The sequence below is a fragment of the Lissotriton vulgaris genome, chromosome 12 (genome assembly GCF_964263255.1).
Source record: "Lissotriton vulgaris chromosome 12, aLisVul1.2, whole genome shotgun sequence".
Taxonomy (NCBI): Eukaryota; Metazoa; Chordata; class Amphibia; order Caudata; family Salamandridae; genus Lissotriton; species Lissotriton vulgaris.
The window spans coordinates 112500498-112522718 of NC_141700.1; the positions used below are offsets into that span (position 1 = coordinate 112500498).

A 22221-nucleotide genomic window follows, 5' to 3' on the forward strand; every position below is an offset into this window, starting at 1 on the left:
TTCATGCTATTAGTAAGTATTTCAGTTTGCCCTACATTAAGTCACACTATTCGAGAATGCCCGACTAAGTATTGAATGGTGTTTATTGTCTAAAGGAAGTTGTTATCGTTATTTAACGCCGATGTTTTAGTTATTGAAATGTTATATTCTAGTTATATTTTTAATTTGGGGATAAAAGGGGAGTAAGCAGTCAAGTGTGTGTGCTCTTCCATACATAATTAGTTGCCTAGAGCTATCGAAAGGGCACGGTGTTAGCTTTGTAGTATATATGTAGTGTTTTAGCACATGCTTATTCATGCTGGGTCATTTAAACTAGAGCGAGGATTCAATGGGGTTTAGCAAGGAAAGTTGACAAATATGGACAGATGAGTTATGGACACAGATTCAGGTTAAAAGGTCTAGGAATAGGTATTTTCTAATACATCTGGATTTGGCAGTAGTTCCTTTGTAAATTCATGCCGCCAGCACAAGTACTACAGGAATTAGCAGAACGAGGAGAAATGGACAAAGTCGAGGTCAGTTTGGTATTTATTTTTAATTTTTAGAGATGTATTCATTTACTAAGCGTTCCCGGGGGTTTACATGTTACTGCACTTGGTTTCTCTATCTTTTTTATTTTTATGGAAATATTCAGCCCTTACCGGCTCTGAGAGCTGTCCCAGCACTTTACACAGGGCTGCCATATATAACTAGCACAAGAACCCATGGCAAAGAAAATTGTTGTGAATTCAATTTGCCGACTCATATAAACATAGTCATTCTAAAAAGCTTTTGACGTGCTGCATGCACAAATGCTATTTATCACATTAAAGTCTGCCCCATAAGCTTAGCCGGTGATGAGAAAAAGTAGAAAACAAGCATTTGCAATGCAATAGGTCTCACCTTTGCGAAGGTTTGAGCTATTGGCATTGTATGCCTTTTATTTATTTTTTGAAAACCTGCAAGCGGTGCGTAAACACGCACTTTGTACTTATAGTCGTTGCTTACGAGAAGCAAGGCTGGCAGTAACTGCGAATCTTGTACTGCCAGCCTTGCTTCTCGTAAGCAAAGACTATAAGTGCAAAGTGTGTGTTTACACACCGCTTACAGGTTTCCAAAACACAAATGAAAGGCGCTATCATTTACAATGCCAATAGCTCAAACTCTCACAAAGGCGAGACCTATTGCATTGCAAATGCTTGTTTTAATTTGTGGCAAAAAACTGTAAATAAATTTACTGATTTTACAGATCTCGAAAATACTGGAGAGCCCTATAGAATCATAGCAAAAACGCCACTGCAAATAGGAAACCCTAACTTTATGTTACACGATCATTTAAGAAACTGGTTACATTATTTACAGTCTGTGGGCTGCAGGAACATTTGAAGACCGGTTCTTCCCAGCAAGAAGTAACAGGAGCTGGATGGCATTGCAGTATAGATAATAAAAATAGAGGGCAAAGGCGATTGTCTTTATTTACTGCTGATTCAAATTGCAGACTGCCCTATGTTTTTACAATTTTCCTGATCAATGAACAGCAGGGTGGGAAGCTTAAGTTGTTCACCCATGAAAACAAATTAAGCAAGTTGGATTAGACTTTACGCCTATTGCTTCCACAGTCAACACATTTACCACTGAACCACAATCCAAATTAAATCCAACAGAACATTAGTGAGGGGTTGGAAGATTAACCATAGTTAACTTTTGCCTGCAGCAGGTTTTTTGAGCAACAAGATGGAAACAGGTTAATTAGTACCATAAATCTTTGTTGTAACCAGATTTTTTTCAAGCTAACAGACATTTCTGTCCAAAAATATACACAGAAAGACAAAATGTGCAAATTGAACAGAAAGATTTGGACGACCCACCTCAGTCTGCCTCAATTATTAACAAAGGTCAGGCTGCTTGTAAAAACATATTTTCTTTGTCAAAGGTTCTGAAGACCATTTCAAATCATGTTCTAAATCCCAAATCTGGTAATAGTTTAGATAGTCATTGCACATTATCATCAAAAACATTGTCAAAGTCTGTGCTGTTTGCACATTGTACTGACCTGCAGTATGACCAAAACATCTGGGTTATTCTTGCCCAGCGCTATATCAAACGCAGTTTTATCGAACTTGCTACAGGCGTGCACATCCGCGCCATATTTAATGAGCATCTCCACAACATCACGATGGTTGTGCTCTGTTGCCCAGTGCAAAGCAGTCATCTTCAGCATATCCTTGGCATTGATGTCAGCCCCGTTCTGAAAGCGAATAGAATTGTGACAAACCTCAATATTAGAAGACCACGATATCGGTAAGGCACACTTATAAATGAGGACTAACCAAGAGCAGGTACAAAACAAGATTCAATCCAAGAAAATCCCTCTGTTGCTCCATGCTAGGATACTTCTTGCTCAGTTCCGTGCAGCAACATTGCTTAGCTTTACTCCATAAACGCACAGTCTAGCTTTAAGGGATCCATAATATTATGGTTATCATTGAAAATACGTCACAGCTTTTTACAGTGTTGTTTCCTAGGATTCTTGTTCTGCATTACAATTATTTAAAAGCGAGTGAGTCGTCAAATTCAGGGCATAAAGGGAAATTATAGAGTTACAGACATAAAATCAAAGGTGGGCTGCCCACCTGCAAAGTGCGTACGTGCACACACACTCACGCAGTAGGAATTCATGTACGGAGTTATCAGGAGATCTCAGCAGATGTCAGTACAGCAAGTATTTTGTCTACTTGCTAACTTTAATTTCAGAAGGGGACACCCAGAGAAAGAGTTTTCTTGGCGGGGCAATCATTGTAAGTACGCTTCTAAACACAACACAACCCTCAATCATAACATACTTTTCAGATCATCATTGCTAAAATAGCTCAAAATAAGTGTTTACCCTAACCAGCAGTTCTACAATGTGCGTGTGACCATCGGCTGCTGCCATGTGCAACGGGGTTCTGTCCACTTTGGTTCGGGCATCTCTGCTGACACCAGCACGCAGAAGAACTTCAGCAGTAGAATAGTGTCCATGCTGAGCCGCCAGGTGAAGAGGAGAAGTCCCCAGCTGTAATCAAAAAGAACAGAGTACTTACGTACACTGTGATAGCATTGATGTATCAGGGAATGGCACAGAAACGGCCAGCATAAAGACAGCAAAGAATAGGTTTACTCCACAAACTCCTGCTGGTGTAGCCACTCAGGAAGACCATCTCACTACTATACACATTTTAGAGGGACCAGATTTCTAAGAAATTACACTCAATGTTTAGATTAAGTCAAATAAAAACTAATGGGATCACAATGTTCTTTATGTTCAAGGATGCTGCAAAAGAGGTTACAGAGAGTTTGAAAGCATCACTGCATGAGTTAGTCTAACTTCTTTCATTTTTACGTAGAGACAGGAAAACCATGCTCGCTGGAGGAACCGCTATTAAGAGTTTTGGACATTCAGATTTAGACAAAAAATAATAAATATTAATCAGACAGTGCCCCGCATTAACTAATAGTGACTGGATGCCAAGAGGAAAGGCAGTCAAGTGCTAAGAAAGGTTTGGAAAAGTCCAACAGTAACTTCGGGATCAGCCCTCTTGAATTTAAGGGACACACCTGTAGGAGTCTTACTGCGCCAGCCATAGATATGGGGCACATACAACTACTTCACTTGGATCTCTTCATGATGCACAAAAAATCTGGGTGCTCTTTGACTTTCAACTCAATTAGGTCCTTATTTGTCTCAGCCAAGTTTCCTCTTCTAATCTCTGATAATGTGAAGCTCTTACCAACCAAGCTGGAGCAGTTGGCAGCATTCATGCTTCAAAATACCAACACCACATACCTTCAATTCCCCTCCGTACGAATCTCAGTATACTCTACTGAACTTACTCTAATCAATCTCCTTTTACCCATTGCAAATGTATGCAGCACAAACTAAAACGTTATGTGAAAGGCTGCAAGGCTTGAACTCAAGCTGCTAGGTTAATAGTGGTTCAGCAGTTCTTGACGTATGCTGCGTTTTCCTAAACATGAAAAAATAGGTTTAAAAGCAGCAATGCATGCTTGGACAACCACCGTAATACAGCAATGGGTTCCTTTTTTACCCACACCACTTCCTGCAGCCGTTTAAGAATTGGGAATGTTGTAAAGCAGGTAAGCCTTTGACCCACTTTCGCACTTTGCCATAAAGAAGAAGCAGGTCTCTGATGTATAGCTTTAGAATCTTGCCCTATATTCCAAAGTTAGTAAACAGGAGTCTTGGCCATGACGAGGCATAGTCTAGGGCATAAATGCCAGAGATTTACCTATGGAGATTGAATGAGTCAAGGAGCAGAAGGACTAGTTTGAAAATTCCAAAAGACATTTTTGCTTCGAGAAATTAATACAATCAAGCATTTTCAATGCAATAGGTCTCGCAGTTGTGAGAGTTTGAGCTATTGGCATTGTAAATGGCAATGCCTTTTATTTACGTGTTGGTTTTTAAAACAAAGAAAAGGCAGTCATTTACAATGCCAATAGCTTAAACTCTCGCAAAAGCGAGACCTATTGCATTGCAAATGCTTGCTTAAATATGGTGTAGGTAAGGGCAATGGTACTAGGGTCGATGTACTAAGTACTGGGAGGTGTAGAGGTACTAAATTGGTGGAATGGCTTTATGCAACTGTATCTACCAGGGCTATAGGTGATGGGTAAAGAAATAAAATAGTGGAATCGGCCAGGAGTGGGAAGTGGAATGAGAAGATACAATATGGGAGCGGTTGCGGCCCCACGGCCTCTCCTCAACAATAAAGATAGCTCTCCCCACCATAAGAGACTAAGAGGGACTAGAGGAGGAGCAGAAAGAAGGGGAAAACAAAGATATTTTCTCTTGTAATTGAGGCCGCAAGAGCTTCACCAGATAGATATAGATATATATATATATACACACACACATACTTTACCAACATAAAGGACATTTGCCATGATGGATTGAAATTCCATGAAATGCCATTCATTTGGAAAAGTCGTGGAAACAGGTTAGTAGAGAAAGTTTCTCCACTCTAGGTTCCCTTATATGTTTTTATTATCTGAACATCACATACAACTTTAAGGAGGAGCGAGAAAACCAATCGCCTGGATGTAGCGGAGTAAGCAGTTTATGAATGAGCAGGTGTGTATTATGCTGCATGTGTCCTAAGAAACTATGAACCTGCTGAATTAATGATAATGTGTTTCTGAAAGCACTGGCAATCAGAAAACTGCCATTAAGAAGTTATGTAACCCACTGACAGCGGTCAATAGAATATGTTTGTGTCACAGTCGTTCATGGGAATTTTGTTCGATGTGAACTTGAGGCTGCAGACAGATGCCATGGAAGTGAATATCAGAATCCAAACAGTTGTTTTAATGAAAGAACAAAGAAGAGCGTGATAATAAAACGAATAGTAAACTTACTCAAACCCTCCTACGAAGCAGACAATGAATGGAGGTAAGGTAGTTTCTGTTAAGCAAAAGTTTACATTGCACCACGGAAATATGCGGTCAGTTTCCTCCTAGATAAGAACTTATGAATCTAGAGAGAACATTTGATTTGTTTATCTAGCTAATCTTCAACTCGTTGGATACAATCCAGTTCAAAGTGTCCTATGGAACACATCCATCCTGTAGACTATAAAATTGTGACTGAGCATCGACTTCCTGCCTGATTCCCTCGCCGATTTAAAGTCACTATTGCCAACCTGTCATTACACAAGCCATCAATCAATAAATCAGAGTACTTGTAAAGCGCGCTACTTACCTGTGAGGGTCTCAAGGCGCTAAGGGGGGAGGGAGGGGGGGTTGCTGCTACTGCTCGAAGAGTCAGGTCTTGAGGAGTCTTCTGAAGGCGAGTAGGTCTTGGGTCTGCCGTATGTGGGTAGGGAGGGTTGTCCAGGTCTTGCCGGCGAGGTTGGAGAAGGATCTGCCGCCGGAGGTCGTTCGTTGGATGCGGGGGCACAGCGGTGAGGGCGCGGCTGGCGGAGCGGAGCTGGCGGGTGGGGGTGTAGAAGCTGAGTTTGCTGTTCAGGTAGGCTGGTCCGGCGTTGTGGAGTGCTTTGTGTGCGTGGGTGAGGAGCTTGAAGGTGATCCTCTTGTCGACGGGGAGCCAGTGTAGGTCTCTCAGGTGGGGTTGATGTGGCTGCGGTGGGGGACGTTGACGATCAGTCGGGCGGACGCGTTTTGGAGGCGTTGTAGTCTTTGTAGGCGTTTGGCTGGGATTCCTGCGTAGAGTGCGTTGCTGTAGTCCAGTCTTGTGCTGACGAGGGCATGTGTCACCGTTCTTCTTGTTTCGGTCGGGATCCACTTGTAGATCCTGCGGAGCATGCGGAGGGTGTTGTAGCAGGAGGAGGAGACGGCGTTGACATGCTTAGACATGGAGAGGGAGGAGTCAAGGATGAATCCTAGGTTGTGTGCATGGTCGGTGGGTGTTGGTGCTGTTCCCAGTGTGGTCGGCCACCAGGAGTCGTCCCAGGCTGAGGGGGTGGGTCCGAGGATGAGAACCTCCATCTTGTCCGAGTTCAGCTTCAGACGGCTGCTCCTCATCCAGTCGGCGACTGCATTCATTCCCTCTTGGAGGTTGGTTTTGGCGGTGTGTGGGTCCTTGGTGAGGGAGAGGATGAGCTGGGTGTCGTCGGCATAGGTGATGATGTTGAGGTTGTGATGGTGGGCCACTTGTGCGAGGGGGGCCATGTAGATGTGGAACAACGTCGGTCTGAGGGATGAGCCCTGGGGGACGCCGCAGACGATGTCGGTGGCTTTGGATCGGAAGGGTGGGAGGCGGCCGCTCTGGGTTCTGCCGGAGAGGAAGGACGTGGTCCAGTCAAGGGCCTTCTCTTGGATTCCGGCTTCTAGGAGGCGTGTCTTTAGAGTGCGATGGCAGACCGTGTCGAAGGCAGCTGACAGGTCCAGGAGGATGAAGGCTGATGTTTCGCCGTTGTCTAGTTGGCGCCTGATGTCGTCTGTGGAGGCGATGAGGGCTGTCTCAGTGCTGTGGTTTCGTCTAAATCCGGACCGGGACGGGTTCAAGATGTTGTTGTCTTCCAGGTGGCGGGCCAATTGCATGTTGACGAATTTCTCGATGACCTTTGCCGGGAACGACAGCAGGGAGATGGGCCATCAAAAGTACAAACAAGAAGCACTCTTTAGATAACCATCAAGCTTTTAATGGTTGCTCCTAAAACGGCTAACGTTTTTCAGCTCAACTACATCCACACATTTTTGACATATTTCTAGCAAAGTCTATTTAAAAGTAAACTTTAACTGACAAATGCTATTGAAAAAAAACAATGATTCTCTTGCGTAACACACTTACAATGTACAATGCCAAGCAGTGGCGTGGCATAATGTAAAATGGTGGGACTACCCTGCAGAAGGTGATAAGGGGCCCATGAGTCTCGCATGTCTGACAGATATTCGTAGCCCTTAGACTGATGGGGCCACTGAAGGGTTAGGCCCCTCTGCGCCACAGGCGCTGCAGGGGCCTGGATTACACCCCTGATTCCAAGTGCATTGTTGGCTGGAGTGTCCTTAAATATTTCCAGCTATTCTATCCAACAGTTCATCCTTTGATGTTTGTTTTGTGGTTCATCAGAAGAGGTTTCAGTTTTCACTGGAAAGATTCAGGCTTGGATATTGGTTTGAGAAGGTTTGTGTCTCGTTAGATTGTTTTGATCAACTGATGAAGAGTGTGTATGAATAACACATATATGAAGGCGTGTCTGTCTGTACACTTTTGAGGCAAAGAGATGCAGCACGAGTTATCCCCCACACCCCCCCAAAAAAGCCGACAATACTTAAAAAAATTCTAAAGTAAAACTGTGCTTACAGCTCAAAAGGGCATTTTGATCACTAGCTTCTTTTGACAGATTTATGTAAAGATAAAACGCATGTTTTCCACTGCATTAGAGTACAGGTGAATCCCCCCTCGGCCTGCCTTGTTCTCAATAGTAGGTTTGGAAAGCCACCAACATGCTAAGCCGATCTATAACTTTATGGCCACTTCCAAGCAACTGAGTTAGAAGAGATGACAATGTCGCTTGCATCTCTCATCCTTAAAACTTTGATTCTCCCACGAGGAAAAAAATAACATTTCTACTACCATTCAGCAACGTTACTTGTGAAATCTGAAATTGTTTTTTCCACGTCCTACTTGTTCACATTTTACAACAGCCAACCGCTCCAAAGTATGAGCCACACTTTCAGCAAGCAAGCCGGGCTGAAGACGGCTGGAATGCCAGAAAACGGTCCTCAGAAGCTTGTTTCCGGTCCAGGGAAGGCATGGCTTGGCAGTTCGGGCTGGACTGTTCCCATGAGGCACAGGGTCAGACTGATTTGCATATAGCCATGTCTGAACTGGGGTGGCAGAGTGGGCTAAAGAACGGTGATGGATTAAACCCAAATCTCTTGACTGGGTGCGAGTGTTTGATTGGTTCAGATGCTCCGTCCATTACCACCCCCTTTTGTACCGATCACAATATTCTTGGCTCAATAAAAACACCGACCAGATACACCTCAAACGTTTGCAGTATCACTGGATACTCTGCCATTACTGCTTTCGACTCCTTCAGCGCCACTGCCGTTTCTAGACCCGAGCTTCAGTCCTGATATCTATCATTAGGATCGTATGACATTTGGCTCAGTAGTAACAATCTACGATTACCACATCCAAAACACATTACTTTGTCAAATGAAACCCAAGGGCTGGATATGTGCCTCGGCGAGTCTGAACAACGTATCAACAGTACCTTGACCCCAAGTACTGAAAGCAGGATTGTGGTGTTCATAATACAGAGTACACGCAAATGTTAAGAACCGGGCCTGGTACATTCTAGGGAAATTAGGCTACTGTCAATTTCATTATCAGCACATTTTGGTGCTAACAGGAAGAAATGCCAGAGAAGCCTCCAAAACGTAAGGACACATGCATGCTGTTGGCGGGTTACATTGGTTGGGGAGGGATGTCAGCCATGCTCAAGTGTCAATTCTACTCACCAGTCACAGCCTTTACTGCTACCACGTGTCAACTGTCAACTTGTAAGGTACTTACACGGTCAGTCCGTGAATTCAGCCTAATGTCCGTTATTGATCTTTTAACGTAATTTTAGCACTTCCGGGTCGCATACCACCAATCCCACAACTAAACATACTGTGAGAGTCATCTGGGAGTACTAGAGAGGAGGGGGGGGGGGGCGGGGGGGGGGGGGGGTATTTCTGCTACTGTGTAAGGTGATCTAGGATTGGAGTCATTTTAGCCAATCCAGGCGCACCGCACATGATTCGGAAGTACTGACTGGACGAGCTTTCCGCACGCGCCTTTGGCTAATACGCCTGCGGACGCTTTGGTGCACACTGCTCATTTTGGAGCCCGAAGCATGTGTATTAACTGGAAGTCGCGTATGAGGAATGTACCTCCGCCCGGGCAGGCCTGGTTGTCGTTGCCCACGCTTCTGAGGGGGAAGAGCGAGTAAGGAGTACTTGTCGCTGAGTATTGCTTCCTCAGGGTGGTCAGAGTTATCGACGGGTGGGCCTGGTCACGGTTCGTCCCCGGCGACCAGTCAGATGTTTGAGCCGGCCCATTGCTGGCTGAATGGGCAGAGCAAGCTGGCTGCTGCCCACGTTGTTGTTCTCCGGTTGGGCCGGTGTCTGCAATAAGGGGCGCAGCTTCGTCCTCGTGTGTGACATCGGTTAACACTAACGCGTGTATGGGACAGTACAAAAAGCAGATCTCGTTGTATTCCATGTATTGCAGTACCTGGTGGTTTACATAATCCACACCTACCTAATGAGACATTTTGAGATTTCTAGACGGACTACTGTAATTTATTTGTTTATTTTCCAGTTACAACTTATTTTTGTTTCTTTATTTGTACGACACCAGTGCTGACATGATTCACTGCACAAATATTCAATATACTTTCCGACACTAGTGAGGGAGCCTGCCTTAAGTTTCATTTATAGACAAGCCGTGAGCGTGCACATCCCAAAACCGAAGTTCGGGAGCGGCACGCCTGTCGTGGGGCGGTGCGCGTGTGTGTGTGCGTCATTCTGTGTGTGTATGTGCGTGCCTTCGGCCGGCCTGCGTAAGCGTGTCCACAGACCCTAATCGCCTCGTGCACCGGTCTGTGCCACTTGGGAGGGAAAACAACAATAGGTGTCGCTGGCAACAGCGCTTTCGCGCTTCAACGCCAGGCGAGACCTAAAAAGGAGGACTTTTTAGGAGTAAATTGTGCAACCAGTTAATCTACCAGTGCCCTGCTTCAGAGGCGAGACATCCAGATTGCAGTGAAAGATGAAGAATGAAATACATTTCAGGAAGAATACAGGAGGGTGCAATGGGAGGGAAAAACCCAAGCACACCCATTTTTTCAAGAAAAGACAACCATAAGCCAGCCCCTGAAGGTGGCAGCTGTGGCACACATATGGTTCAATGGCAACTGAGGCAAATGATGACAAAAGAGAAGAGGCAGGAGATGTGGGTGAAGGAAGTGAGGGGGGGGGGGGGGAAGGTTTTAGGGTAATAAAAAAATATTTGCCCAACAACACAGTAAAGGAAATTACATTAAGAGTCTATTAGGAAAAGTCCAGTTCATAGGGTACAGATTGAGAGGTGGGATAGTGTGCAGATAGAGACAAAAAGTACTTTGTGACCACCACTACAACATGGCGTCCGGTTTAAAGAAGCCCCCAGCACACACTAGCCAAAATGCATGGAGTAACTAAAAACAGAGCACGCTACAGCAGGCCATTTGCATGACTTAACAACTTTTTGCCAGTTGTTGAAATCAGTTATTAAACCGGCACTAGGCAAAACATTTGCCCAGTTTGTATTAATGCACATTAAAATATGCAAATAGTGACATAATACGACCACAGAATGTCTCTTTACACAACATAATTTGCCTTTTGTTGCAGCTTAATTAAAATCAACCCAACATATAATTAGGTCCCTCATTGTTAGGTTATACCAAGTTCTACCTTAGGCAAGGCGTAAAGCGAGCAAAAGATATCCGCCTGTGGGAATGGCAGTGACATTGCTAAACAAATTACTCCAGGGCTTTATGAAAGCCGGTTTAAATATTTTGAGCTTGGTTCTGTATTTTAAACAAGAATTGCAGCCATAAGACAGCGGGACAAGTCTGTTGACTTGTTGTTCATCGGCTTCCAGACTTATTTTTGCTCCTCCTCCACTCCAAAATCCACAATTTCATAAAGAGAGGTGAACAAAGTATCTACTGCACACATGCACTTTTTAACGCTCAGTGTCTGTGATGAGTTTTCCTTATTTCAATCTGGCGATCAAAAAATTAAAAATAAATCTTGGGCTGGTGTTTTCCGGGCAAACTTTACCAAACACAAAATGGCTTAAAATGGTGTAAAGGCCACTCAAGTTACATTTTGGTGAAGTTTGGTCCAGCAGTTTCTAGGTTTGCACAAGCTGCGTTTTCTGTGGGGAAGGCCCATGTCCTGTAGGAAAAACAGCATGTTAAAGCGTCACTTTTTTTTGGAACGCCTACTTTTTATAACTTCTGAACTGTGTGACTAATCTGGCCCAATATGTATAGTCTGGCTGGACAGAGCAGCTGTCGCCAGAAAATTGGGTTTGGCTCCATTCATATATTGGGAGCTAGGAGCAATCTTTCCTCTAATATATTTCCTCGGTGTGCGACAGTGTAAGGTCTCAGTGCGCTGAAGCCAAGGCGATGTGCGCCAAAAACCCGATCGTGCGTGTGGGTACAGCAACACATCAGTGCAAATACCACTCTAAACTTCTGCTTGACCTTATAAAGATAGAAGACTTTGTTGACCTTGCTGGTGGTTTACACCTGGTTCTCAGATTACAGCATGTCTCAGTGGTGAGCATTTAACACAGTCATCCTGCCAGCATTGGCGGCCATACAGTGTTTCAAATTAGACTGAAAATATATGGCCATGGCATCTTTTGAGCCCAATGCGAAGCCTCTGGTCCCACATTCTCCCAGCGTAATGGGGACTAGCACAGAGAATGTTCTTTGCAAACGTAAGTGCCGTGTGGTATTCCACTGTTTGACGTTTTAGCTACAATATTTCATTCAAGTAAAACCTGATGGCAAAACCACTGGACTAAGCGCAGTGTCCACCAGACTCGAAATTTGAAATCAAGCACATAGTATGAGGTTCCGAGGAGATAGGTCTAGCATGCAAAGAGGCACCTGGAATTTGCAGGATCGTGTCTTATACTGTCTGACACAGCATATCCCCTACAGACACAGCTTCTCGATAAAGGAAGCCCTTGGCACCTCAGGAGAAATGTTGAAAGGTGTGCCCTAGCGGACAGATGCAGAAGCACTGTAGGCCACTAGAGATAGACACACCTCTCTACTCACCCACGTCTGGAAGATGACACCTTCACTAGAGTAATCTACACCCTCTAAACAGGAGACGTATCTCTTAGACCTCATTGGGACAGCTCTCTATCCCAAAAGAATGCCCATTTCCAGTTTCTTCTATTTACTCCCCTCCCCACGAATCTCTCACTCCTCTGAGACTTAAAAGGCTGAATCATGTGCATGAGGGGACAGGTACCGGGGACACTCACAGGAGGCATCCTTTCCTCCATACAATAAAGGATATAAGGATTCACCACCTCTCTCGCAGTACAGCCGCACTGCTCCCAATAGCACCTAGAGCTTGGAAGCACGCGTTGAGCCGTACAGTTTTCACGGGGACCCAGAAGAAGAGGAGCATTATTTGTCAGTTACCTCCAAAGAATATAACATCAGGTTATTCTAGTAAAACTCTCTTCTTAGTGATTACTTTATTACAAGAGCTCTGAAGCATCTCTCGGCGCATGCAGAGCTATATATAACGCAAATAAAAAATATATGAGAAGTGATGCAAATAACCGAGATAAAACTGTAAAACAGAGTAAATAACTGCTAAAATGATCTACAGGACTATAGACAACCACAATGCAAAGAGTATGAAATATAACAGGTTATTTACTCACTTTCGGGGGTTCACTCTGTGGCGAACCCTGGGATATGCCATGAACAGACCGAACATCAAATAAAAATAAAACATAGCAAGGCAACTCTGTGGAATCTTGCACTGCCAGCTGGCTCCACATTGCCTCGCTCTGCGGAGTAGCCCCTCACTTCGGGGCAGCATATTTCCTGGTCTCCCTCTGCAGAGTACTGCCAAAGCGGCAAAGTACCCCTCACTTCGAAGCTGTCTTGACTCGTGGAAGTTTATTCCAGAGTTTAGGGTCCCAGTAAAAGAATCCTTCTTCCTGTTTGTTCTGGGGGATTCCTGCAGCCAGAGGAAGCGTTAGAGAACATGACTGCAAACATTGCTAATAGCAGTACTGTATAGAGCCTCATATCGCGCTTTTTCTGGGGTCCCTGTGATCCAGTGCTTAACTTGTCAAATATATATATGTGCTGCTTGCACCACATATTGCCCCTGCTAAAACACAGAAATATGGCTATTTCCAGGAGTTGTGGACATACAGGAAAGCTCAGTCGCTTCACAAAAGCAGAGGAGCCAGGGACCTCCCTTGAGCAGAAGTCTTAGCTCACATCGGCCTGTCTGTGGCAGGTAATCAATCTGCTCCGCAGCCGTGCTCTATTAACAAGGAATGTAGCAAGTCTAGAAGCACTATACATTACTGTCTCTGAAAGCACGCATGTGGTTCTAGATTTGCTGCATTCCTTGTTAATAGAGCGTGGCTGCAGGACAGATTGTGTACCTTTTTGAAAGTCACCATGTTAATTGAAGCGACACACAGGCGCTGCAATTAATATGAATAATTTTTAAAAAGCAAACAATCTGCCCTGCAGCCACGCTGTATTATCAAAAGGCTTGCAACAAGTGTCAGAATCACTAATATACATCAGTGATTCTGAAAGCACACATGTGCTTCTAAAGTTGCCGAATTCCTTGTCAATAGAGCGCTTCTGCAGGGCAGATTGAGTGCTCTTTTGAAAGTATCCATGTTAATTGAAGCGCCATACGGGTGCTGCAATTCATATGAATACTGGGCTCTCGCGGGATGTGCTGTGTTGCGCGCTCCAAACAAGACACTGCGCTCTCAGGGTAACTTAGGTGCGCGCGCACCTTAAAGGGGAACTATGGCCAGGAGTACACATTTTGATTGGGAAGAAGTTGAATGCTTCCACAAAAAAAGTGCTTGCCCTTCACACAGCTATGATCATTTTGTTTATGCATCCAGCTTCCTGAAGATGAACTTTTAGAGGTACACACATGACAATGAAATTCTATTAAAGTGTCTTCGATAACAAGATAGTTTATGGTGTTGTTCTCTGGGTGCAGCACAGAAGGGAGGGCAGTCATTAACCTACATGGATTTTTAGAGCTGACTTGACAGTGAAACTGTCAACTGACCTTTTAACCTACACTATAGATCTTTGCTTCCACTCAAATAAATATCCATTCATTACATACTATTTGAAACGCTCAAATTACCATACAACATTGTTTTTAAAGCCAGACCCATTTGCATTGCCAATGCTTGCTATTTTTAAGGTTATAAACACAGTCAGAAATGTCATGATATAAACAAGGGAAAAATATATATACACATATATACACATACACACACAGTTTCGGAAGAAAATGAAATTCTAAATAAGACATTAATAAGTATAAAACCTCTGTATCTAACTTGAGATACATAAGCATCTCTCCTGAATAGATTTATATATAAATACAAAAATATGGCCAGGCACCATTTTAGAAACACCAATTAGACTATATTTGTAATCATTGGGAATTAATGGCTTGACATTAAGAGCATATGTAGTACCTACGACTAACATCTCTATGAAGGATTTCTTGATTTTCCAGATTCTCATAGATTTGCTGCAAATTCGTTTACGGTAATTGGGGGGGGGGGGGGTCATTGGGGAGATAAAAGGTACTAAGTGAGCTATAACAGATTAAATATAGAGCAAAGTGTCACTGTTAAATGCAGAGATGTCTTAATGCCTCTGTAATTACGCTGTATGTGGAAATATGCAATAAAAAGATATGGAAATGTTTGCATCAATTTGTATTTTCCTGGTGCAAAGCTGGTCTTTTTCTATATGTGCAGACTGCTAATAAATTAATGGAGATATATACATATTTCTGTCATAGCAAGTAACACAATATGAAATATGGTTTCCCTCTCTGTTCTTATTAGTTTTTGGAGTACACTCCTACTGAACAAAAGGTTTACCCAGTCAGTAGTGAATGGAGCACCATTTGCCATTAAGGTTCGGACTTCATCATCTTGTCCTTTGCGCGCTGCTTCCAGCAACCGCTTCCCCAGGTCCACCAGCGACATCTGCAGACGAACACATTAAATATGATAACAATAATTCATACACACATTAGTACAGGACACATTGAGATCTTAAGCAATTTCACTATGTCTCAAGCAACTCAGCAGTGTTCACTGTGAGGAGTGTAAGAAGCTGGCGCATATACAGTATACCAAAAAGACATACTGCGCAAAGAGTCCAGTAGTCCCTTTTAAGTGGACAGGAGCTTGCTCTAGCAACCCAAGGTGCTCTCTTGGGGGGGGTAGTTTGGTCGAGAAGCTTGCTTCAGACACCAGTTTAATAAATGACACACGGAGATCCACACCAATTTATACAAAATAACACGCATCTTTATACAACCTTAGGCACCAAGATCAAAATCAGGCAAGTACATTTCGAGTTACCAATGTTAAAGTTTTTAAAAATCAACAGTACAATTTCTGGAGCTGTAATCTCATCCTATGGAGGAAAGACATATACGGTATACAGGTACTTTACAGCGACTTGCAGGACAAATCTTTTAGACTTAAGGTGGGAATGGGGCATTGTCCAAGGCATGACCAACCGGTCCCCTTGGGCGGCCAGGTGCAGAGGTGGTTTTCAGCATCAGGTCTCCTGTGTAAGTCAATGGGGATCAGCCCACTCACAAAGAGGCAGTAAGGTGGGATGGAGAGGGGAGGGGGGGGGGGGGGGCAGTCCGGGTGAACCAATAAAGGAGCACAGGTTTCACGATTCTTGGAGACATAGGAACAGCTTTAGTCCCCTTCTCGGCCGGGGGCTCAGGCACAGAGGTGTCCTGAGGAGTCAGGGTTTCACGACCTGAGACACTCGCAGCAGAGGGGGCTTGCAATAAGAGGCTGCAGGCAGAGGCGCAAAGTCCACTGTTGGCAAACCTACGGTGGACTTAGTCTCTGGAGGGTCTGGGGACCACGCTGGCACGGCTAGCTCCCTTTGACTCTGGTTAGGAGGCACAGGGTCAGTAGTGCTTCCCGGTGTTGGGTTTTCAGCAGTCCAGAGTCCTCGCATTTCTTCTGGGCTCCGCTACTCCACAGGAGTTCCTAGGTCTTGGGTGAAGGACTGGTAGTCCCCCGAGGCTTTCGGAGGCACAGCTGCTGTAGGACGAGTCATCTTGGACAGAATTGTTGGGGACAGCAGGCAGGCCAGCAGGGTTGGCACCAAGTCAGTTGCTGCTCCTCTGTTCTTGCTTTTGTGGCTCTTCTGTGTCATTCCTTCAGGTTGGCAGGATCGGATTTCCTGGTGCCAGGGGCTCCCCTAAATACTACATTTAAGGGCGTTAGGGGAGTCTAGGGTAATAGCCAATGGGATACTTACACTTGGGGTCACTATGCCCCCCTATATGACCACTTTCTGTGGGAAATGGGCATAGCACTGTTCAAAGTTTCTAATTCTGCCGTCACCAAAATGACAGAATTCTGATTTTCGTATCCACATCAGGTAGCCCACCAAAGGGGTGGAACTAGCCTTAGGGTGAACACACCTTCTGACTACTAATTTTACTGCCTGTCCAGGTGCCAAATGGGCTCTGGTCAGGGGAATTGGCATCGCCTCACCTCGGAGGGAATGCAGATATGTGTACCAAAGATAATGGGCTCTTTCAAGCTCCCAGTCTTGGAATGCTATTTTATGTGTCATCCTGTTTGAGGGGGTGTAACCATCTCCTGCCAGAGCAGGCTTTGTTCCTGACCTCCTGAGAGGGTGGGCTCTAACTCCTGGGGGTCAGAAACTCATCTGTGGTGACAGGCTGGTCAGGACTCGTCAGCCAGCAGAATAGCAGTTGGTAGGTTTTCAGGGGGGCACCTCTAAGGTGTTCTCTGGTTGCATGTATTAATGAACCCATCACTTGAATCAGTGTGGGTTTATTAATACAATATACCAAACATCTTTGGTTTCAATGAAGCCATCATGTAGCTGGGGGAACTCGTTTTTACCAGTGTTCAGCACCTGCATTACAAATGGCTTCTCTGATCGCTTATAATGGGAGTAATTGAACTGGCCAGCACAGAGGCATATCTGCTCATGCAGATGTGTCCACACATGTAGTATAGTTTACCCTGCCTTATAAGGCCTGCTGTAGGGGTTATTTACTATACTGCATGCAGTGTCTCCCGGCATGGTACATAAGTCTGTGAGCCATGTTGTGTTATAACTTTTGTCTGTACCAAGACATGCAGCCTGCAATGGCAGTCTGCATAGGCTAGGTGAGTTAGTACTCCACACCCAAGGTACCAGGGGTACCATTTATCAGGGACTTGCAGATAGTGTTAAAGGTATTGCAAATTCGGGTAATAATTGCAGTATTTAGGGAAAGGGATCTGGCATGGAGGACCTGGATAGCAGGAACCCAGTGCACAGTGTCAAAATTGCATCAAATACCAGGCAAAACGTGGAGGGGACCATGTAAAAAATGGGCACTTTCCTACAAGATGTCACTTTGCTGCGGTCTTCACTTGCGGCGTGAACAGTGATTAATCAATCTATACCCCTATATTGCTCTGTGTACAGGCACTCGAACATGGCCCAACAATACCAGACATCAAAAAAAAAATGTCCTCAATTGGGTATCAGATCCATACTAACCCATAGTAGTGCCTTGGAACAAGCAGTATCAGCAAATAAACATTCATTCCTGCACATGGGCAAGTCACCTGGAAACTTCTCATTGGTCATCCAGAAGTTTGAATTAATGGATGAACAAAGCATTTCAAATGTGAACAGAACAACTGATAATCGTACCAAAAATATTCTGCCAGATTGAAACCATAGGGAAAAAAATTTCACTAGACCACTCACTGCGCAATGGAAGTTCACTTAGGCGCAGCCATGTACATATGCCACAAACTATGTGAAAAACTATTACCAGCTTTGAAGTCACATATATCTTCTGCCTTTATGCCATGACTTTGCAAGTTAGTCATGGGGATACTTATGAAAAACAATACTGGTCCCATTTACAAACAATGGCAGAGAAAACAGACTTTCTTGTACATAACAGGTCCCCTTGCAGAAAGTATGTGTCCACTACCTCCAAATACTTAGCTGACTTGAAAGCATGTAGGATGCTAGACAACTAAATACAGAACTCTGAGAAAGATTCAGAGTAAGAAAAATCAAAGAATTCAATATTAAAGGAAACAGTCTACAGAAAGTTAATAGTAAACAGACAGGGTGGACCATGTTTTACCAGCTAAATTCCTTTCCCTACCTGGCTTTCCTGGGCATGCAGCTGTACTGGTTGGCTGGAAGAGATGTTAGGGCAGGGGTGAAGCAGTTGTAACCTGAGCAAGATATCCAGTCTTCAGTCTGTTCCGCTTAGAACATCCAGCCCATTTTGCATCTGTACTTAAATAAGATCAGAGAAATCAAAGAGGTGTGTAAATATTCAGCCAACTGGCCCTGCTGCAATTCGACATTTAGAAAACAATGTACTGTGCTTCTGAAATAGGTTTTCTGATAAATACTCAATCTTTGCAGAAATTCATACTCTAGAAGTATCATCAGGATACCTCTAGGTAGGTATTGATAGTCAAACAGTAGTTAAGTGTCCCCAAAATCTCTGCCCCTCCCCACCCCCCAACTGTTCTCACTCTGCAGGAGGGCTAGACCAATCCATAACATTGTGGCATGTGTCCATAAAGGCGCCACCTGGATCAGTTATGTTGGTTTGGACTAATTACCTCTGCTTAGGAATTCACAAGAACAACCATCAAACTGGCACAATGATAAACAATGTTAGTGAGGAGTGCACACAACAGAAACGATAGAGAAATATAAGATACAATATCTACAGGTAAATAATTAGCAAACTAGTGTCCCCTTTTAACAGCTCCTTCCGCCTCACCTTTGGTAACGGCCTAAACAAGACTTCTAATTTGGGGCGGGCGCGAGAAAGCATCAACAAAAACAATGAAATTCAGAGTCAAGAATTAACTTTGGATATCAAAATGAAAGGCCCTGCAATACTGCTTGGAAGATGTATGCAAAGCAACCAACAAGACACCTGGAAATGTCAAGGACTAATATCTCCAGCAAGACCACCATAGAACTTCGAGTCAAATGGGACAAATACCATGCGGGGGTCATTATTTGTTATGCAAGTACAATCAACCATCCAAAGAATTTACTTAGTTGCTACTCAGTCTGTTTAGCTCCAGAGAAAACCACACTGGTTCTCACCCTTCTCCGCATACAATGAACAAAAATTAATGTTTATTGAGGACTAACAATTAGTGACCTATCCACCACCTTGGAAGAATAAAGAGGACAGATCAAATCCAATAGCCCGCTTCACATCAAATTAAACCTGGACAAAATATTTCTAAGGGAGGCTAAAATGTCAATACCATGCCAACAAGGAAAAAAACTGAAGAAAGAAGCTTGATACAAACATCCAGAGTCAATCACCAGATGTTCTAGCAATAATGAATATATTTTACAGTGTAAAATGTCTTCACAGACAAGAATGGGAGGCTTAAAAGGGGTAGCCCACCAGAATCACCTACTGGAAACTTGATTCAAACACTAAAACCATAAGACAAAGAGTGTGAGAACCGGTTTGTTTTCAGAATAAGAAATAAAGGAAATTGTAAATGTAGAACTTGATGCATTCTAAAATTCCCTGAGCAAATAGCCCCTAAATAGAGATTGACTACCTGCCCCCATAAGTCTATTCCTCGTCAGACACTTAGACTGTAGCCTTCTCCACTGAAGGGGATCCTTTCCATTTGGGATGTTGAAAGTGATTCTGACAGCAGAGTTCTGAATGGTCCGCAGCGTGCTAACGAGTTATTTATTGATCATTGCATAGAGGGTGTTCTCTCAGTCCAGCCTGCTTGTGACAAAGGCATGCATGACGGGTTTCCAGGTGCTGATTTGGAGCCATTTGAAAATCTTTCTCAATAACTTCAAGGTAAATAAGCATGAGGTGGGGATGGGGTCATGTTGAGTTTGCTGTTGATGACAATCCTGAGATTCTTGGCATGGGTGTCAGCCCTAGCTCTATGGGCACCATGGAGTCCCATGGCGAAGTGCTCTTCCTGAAGATCATTATTTTGGTCTTGTTGGGGTTCACCTTCGGACGGTTGGTCTTCATCCAGTAGGATATCAGTCATGCAGTCATTGAAATTCATCCAGGTACTAGGTGTCTTATCCATGAGGGAGAGAATGAGTTGAGAGTCCTTGGCGTAGGAGTGGACATGGATATTGAAAGAGAGCGGATGATGTTGGCTACAGGGATCATAAATGCATTGAAGAAAGTGGGGATCAGGGAGGATCCATGCAGAACTCTGCAGAAGATACTATTCAGCGTCAGAGGTGTTCTGTGCCAGAATGACTGACAGGGTACTTCAAGCAGGAAGTAACAGATCCATCAGAGTGCATGCCCTTGGATTCCGAAACTGTTTAGGTATTGGATGGGGTGGGAGACAAAAGCAGAAGAGAGATCCACGTGGATGAGGACCACCATGTCTCCTCTGTTCATAGTCATGAGGATGTCACCTGTGGCAGAGAGGAGGGCAGTTTCGGGACTGCTGTTGGGTCTGAAAACAGAAATTGCTGGTCTTTAAGGTATTTGTTGCGGCACTTGTTGATTTCCTCTAAGACCTTGGTCAGGTATGGCAGAAGAGAGATCGGACTACAGTGGGCAAATGTTAAAGGGTCCGTAAAGGGTTTCTTTAGCAATGGGAGGCCAGTTGCGTCCTTCTAAGCATCTGTAAAGGCCACGGAAGAGGTGGAGGCTTTCAAAATGGAAGTGAGAATGGCGCTGATGGGTTGCAGACTTAGTGGAGACAGTGAACTTCATGGTTGCAGTGGTTTCTTCTGGGGTGATGATGGACTATGTGGTTAGCATTGGTTCTTTGGATAAGATCGGAAGGCTTTTGGAGCGATCTGTGTGGTCCAGTTAGGAGTTGATGTTGCTGTCAATGGCAGTGAATTTGTGTCTGAATAACAGAGAGATTGTTGCAGCGGTCCTGTGAGGGGGTTGCTGAGTTGTAGTGGCTGCCCGACGAGTTGAAATCCTTCACAACGGGACAGATTTCTAGTGCTGACATTAATGCGATCTGCCAGGACAGCGCATTTGGTGGTTCCGATAATTTGGTATGTGCTCCCATCTGCATTTTCGACATGTTCCATTTGTGCTTTAGTTGTTTGCAGTAATGTTTCATCATTCTGAGTTCCTTGGTGTACTAACTGGCCTGGGGACTAGATATTGTTGTATTGCTGTGTGCTCTTCTACAACATTTTTCACACAAGAATTACAGATAAACTGAAGTAAAAGAAATGCACCCAACTACGATATGAGCTGACTGGAAAAGTAAAACACAAATATATTAAAGGCTGAATTTGTTATCATATTTCCTGGAGAAAATCCCCTTTATGACCCTGCTGCAACAAAATGGTTGTCAGCTTTCAAACAATGCTGCCACTTACTCCTTCGTTTAAGGCTCTTTGAAAACAGGAAATAGAACAGCAGTTAGGACAGGATGTTCAATTCAGTGCTAGGAGCGCAGGAAATAATAAAAATCAATACTGTGGATGACAGTGCGAGGAAACAGAGTAGCAGTTCAGCTGAGTAAAATGTTTATGTTTGTCAGTAAACTGAACATGTTCAAGGATAAATCTGCACCAATGGCAGAAAAGATTTTGGACAGATGGCTGTATTATTTCTTAAATCAGGGAATGGATTTTATCCAGGAGGGATTCGACCTGAGTGCACCCAATGCCTCCACTACCCACACAAGTAACAGCCAATAACCCTTGTGGGTGATGGAAATTATTATTTTACGATTCTCTCTGCATTGATCACCTATAATACGTATCAAAGAAACAAGAACGCACCCAGACCCTTTGGGGGACCATGAGCATAAATACAAACAACTACCCAGAAAAACTACCTACAACATTTAATCCAACTGGAACTGCA

General features: G+C 44.0%; 1 protein-coding gene across 2 annotated transcripts in view; it reads right to left on the minus strand.

The window, feature by feature from the left end:
* Nucleotides 1–22221, minus strand: part of GABPB2 (GA binding protein transcription factor subunit beta 2) — a 117263-nt gene that overhangs the window by 85854 nt on the left and 9188 nt on the right. The window contains exons 2-5 of one of the 2 annotated variants that reach the window (XM_086947432.1): nucleotides 18505–18636; nucleotides 15197–15304; nucleotides 2867–3034; nucleotides 2033–2227 (exon numbers count right to left, since the gene is read on the minus strand). In XM_086947432.1, coding sequence (XP_086803558.1) covers nucleotides 2033–2227; nucleotides 2867–3034; nucleotides 15197–15304 — 471 coding nt within the window. In that variant the 5' untranslated portion in view covers nucleotides 18505–18636. The remainder of the gene's footprint in view (nucleotides 1–2032; nucleotides 2228–2866; nucleotides 3035–15196; nucleotides 15305–18504; nucleotides 18637–22221) is intronic. The other variant, XM_086947433.1, reaches the window with a different exon arrangement.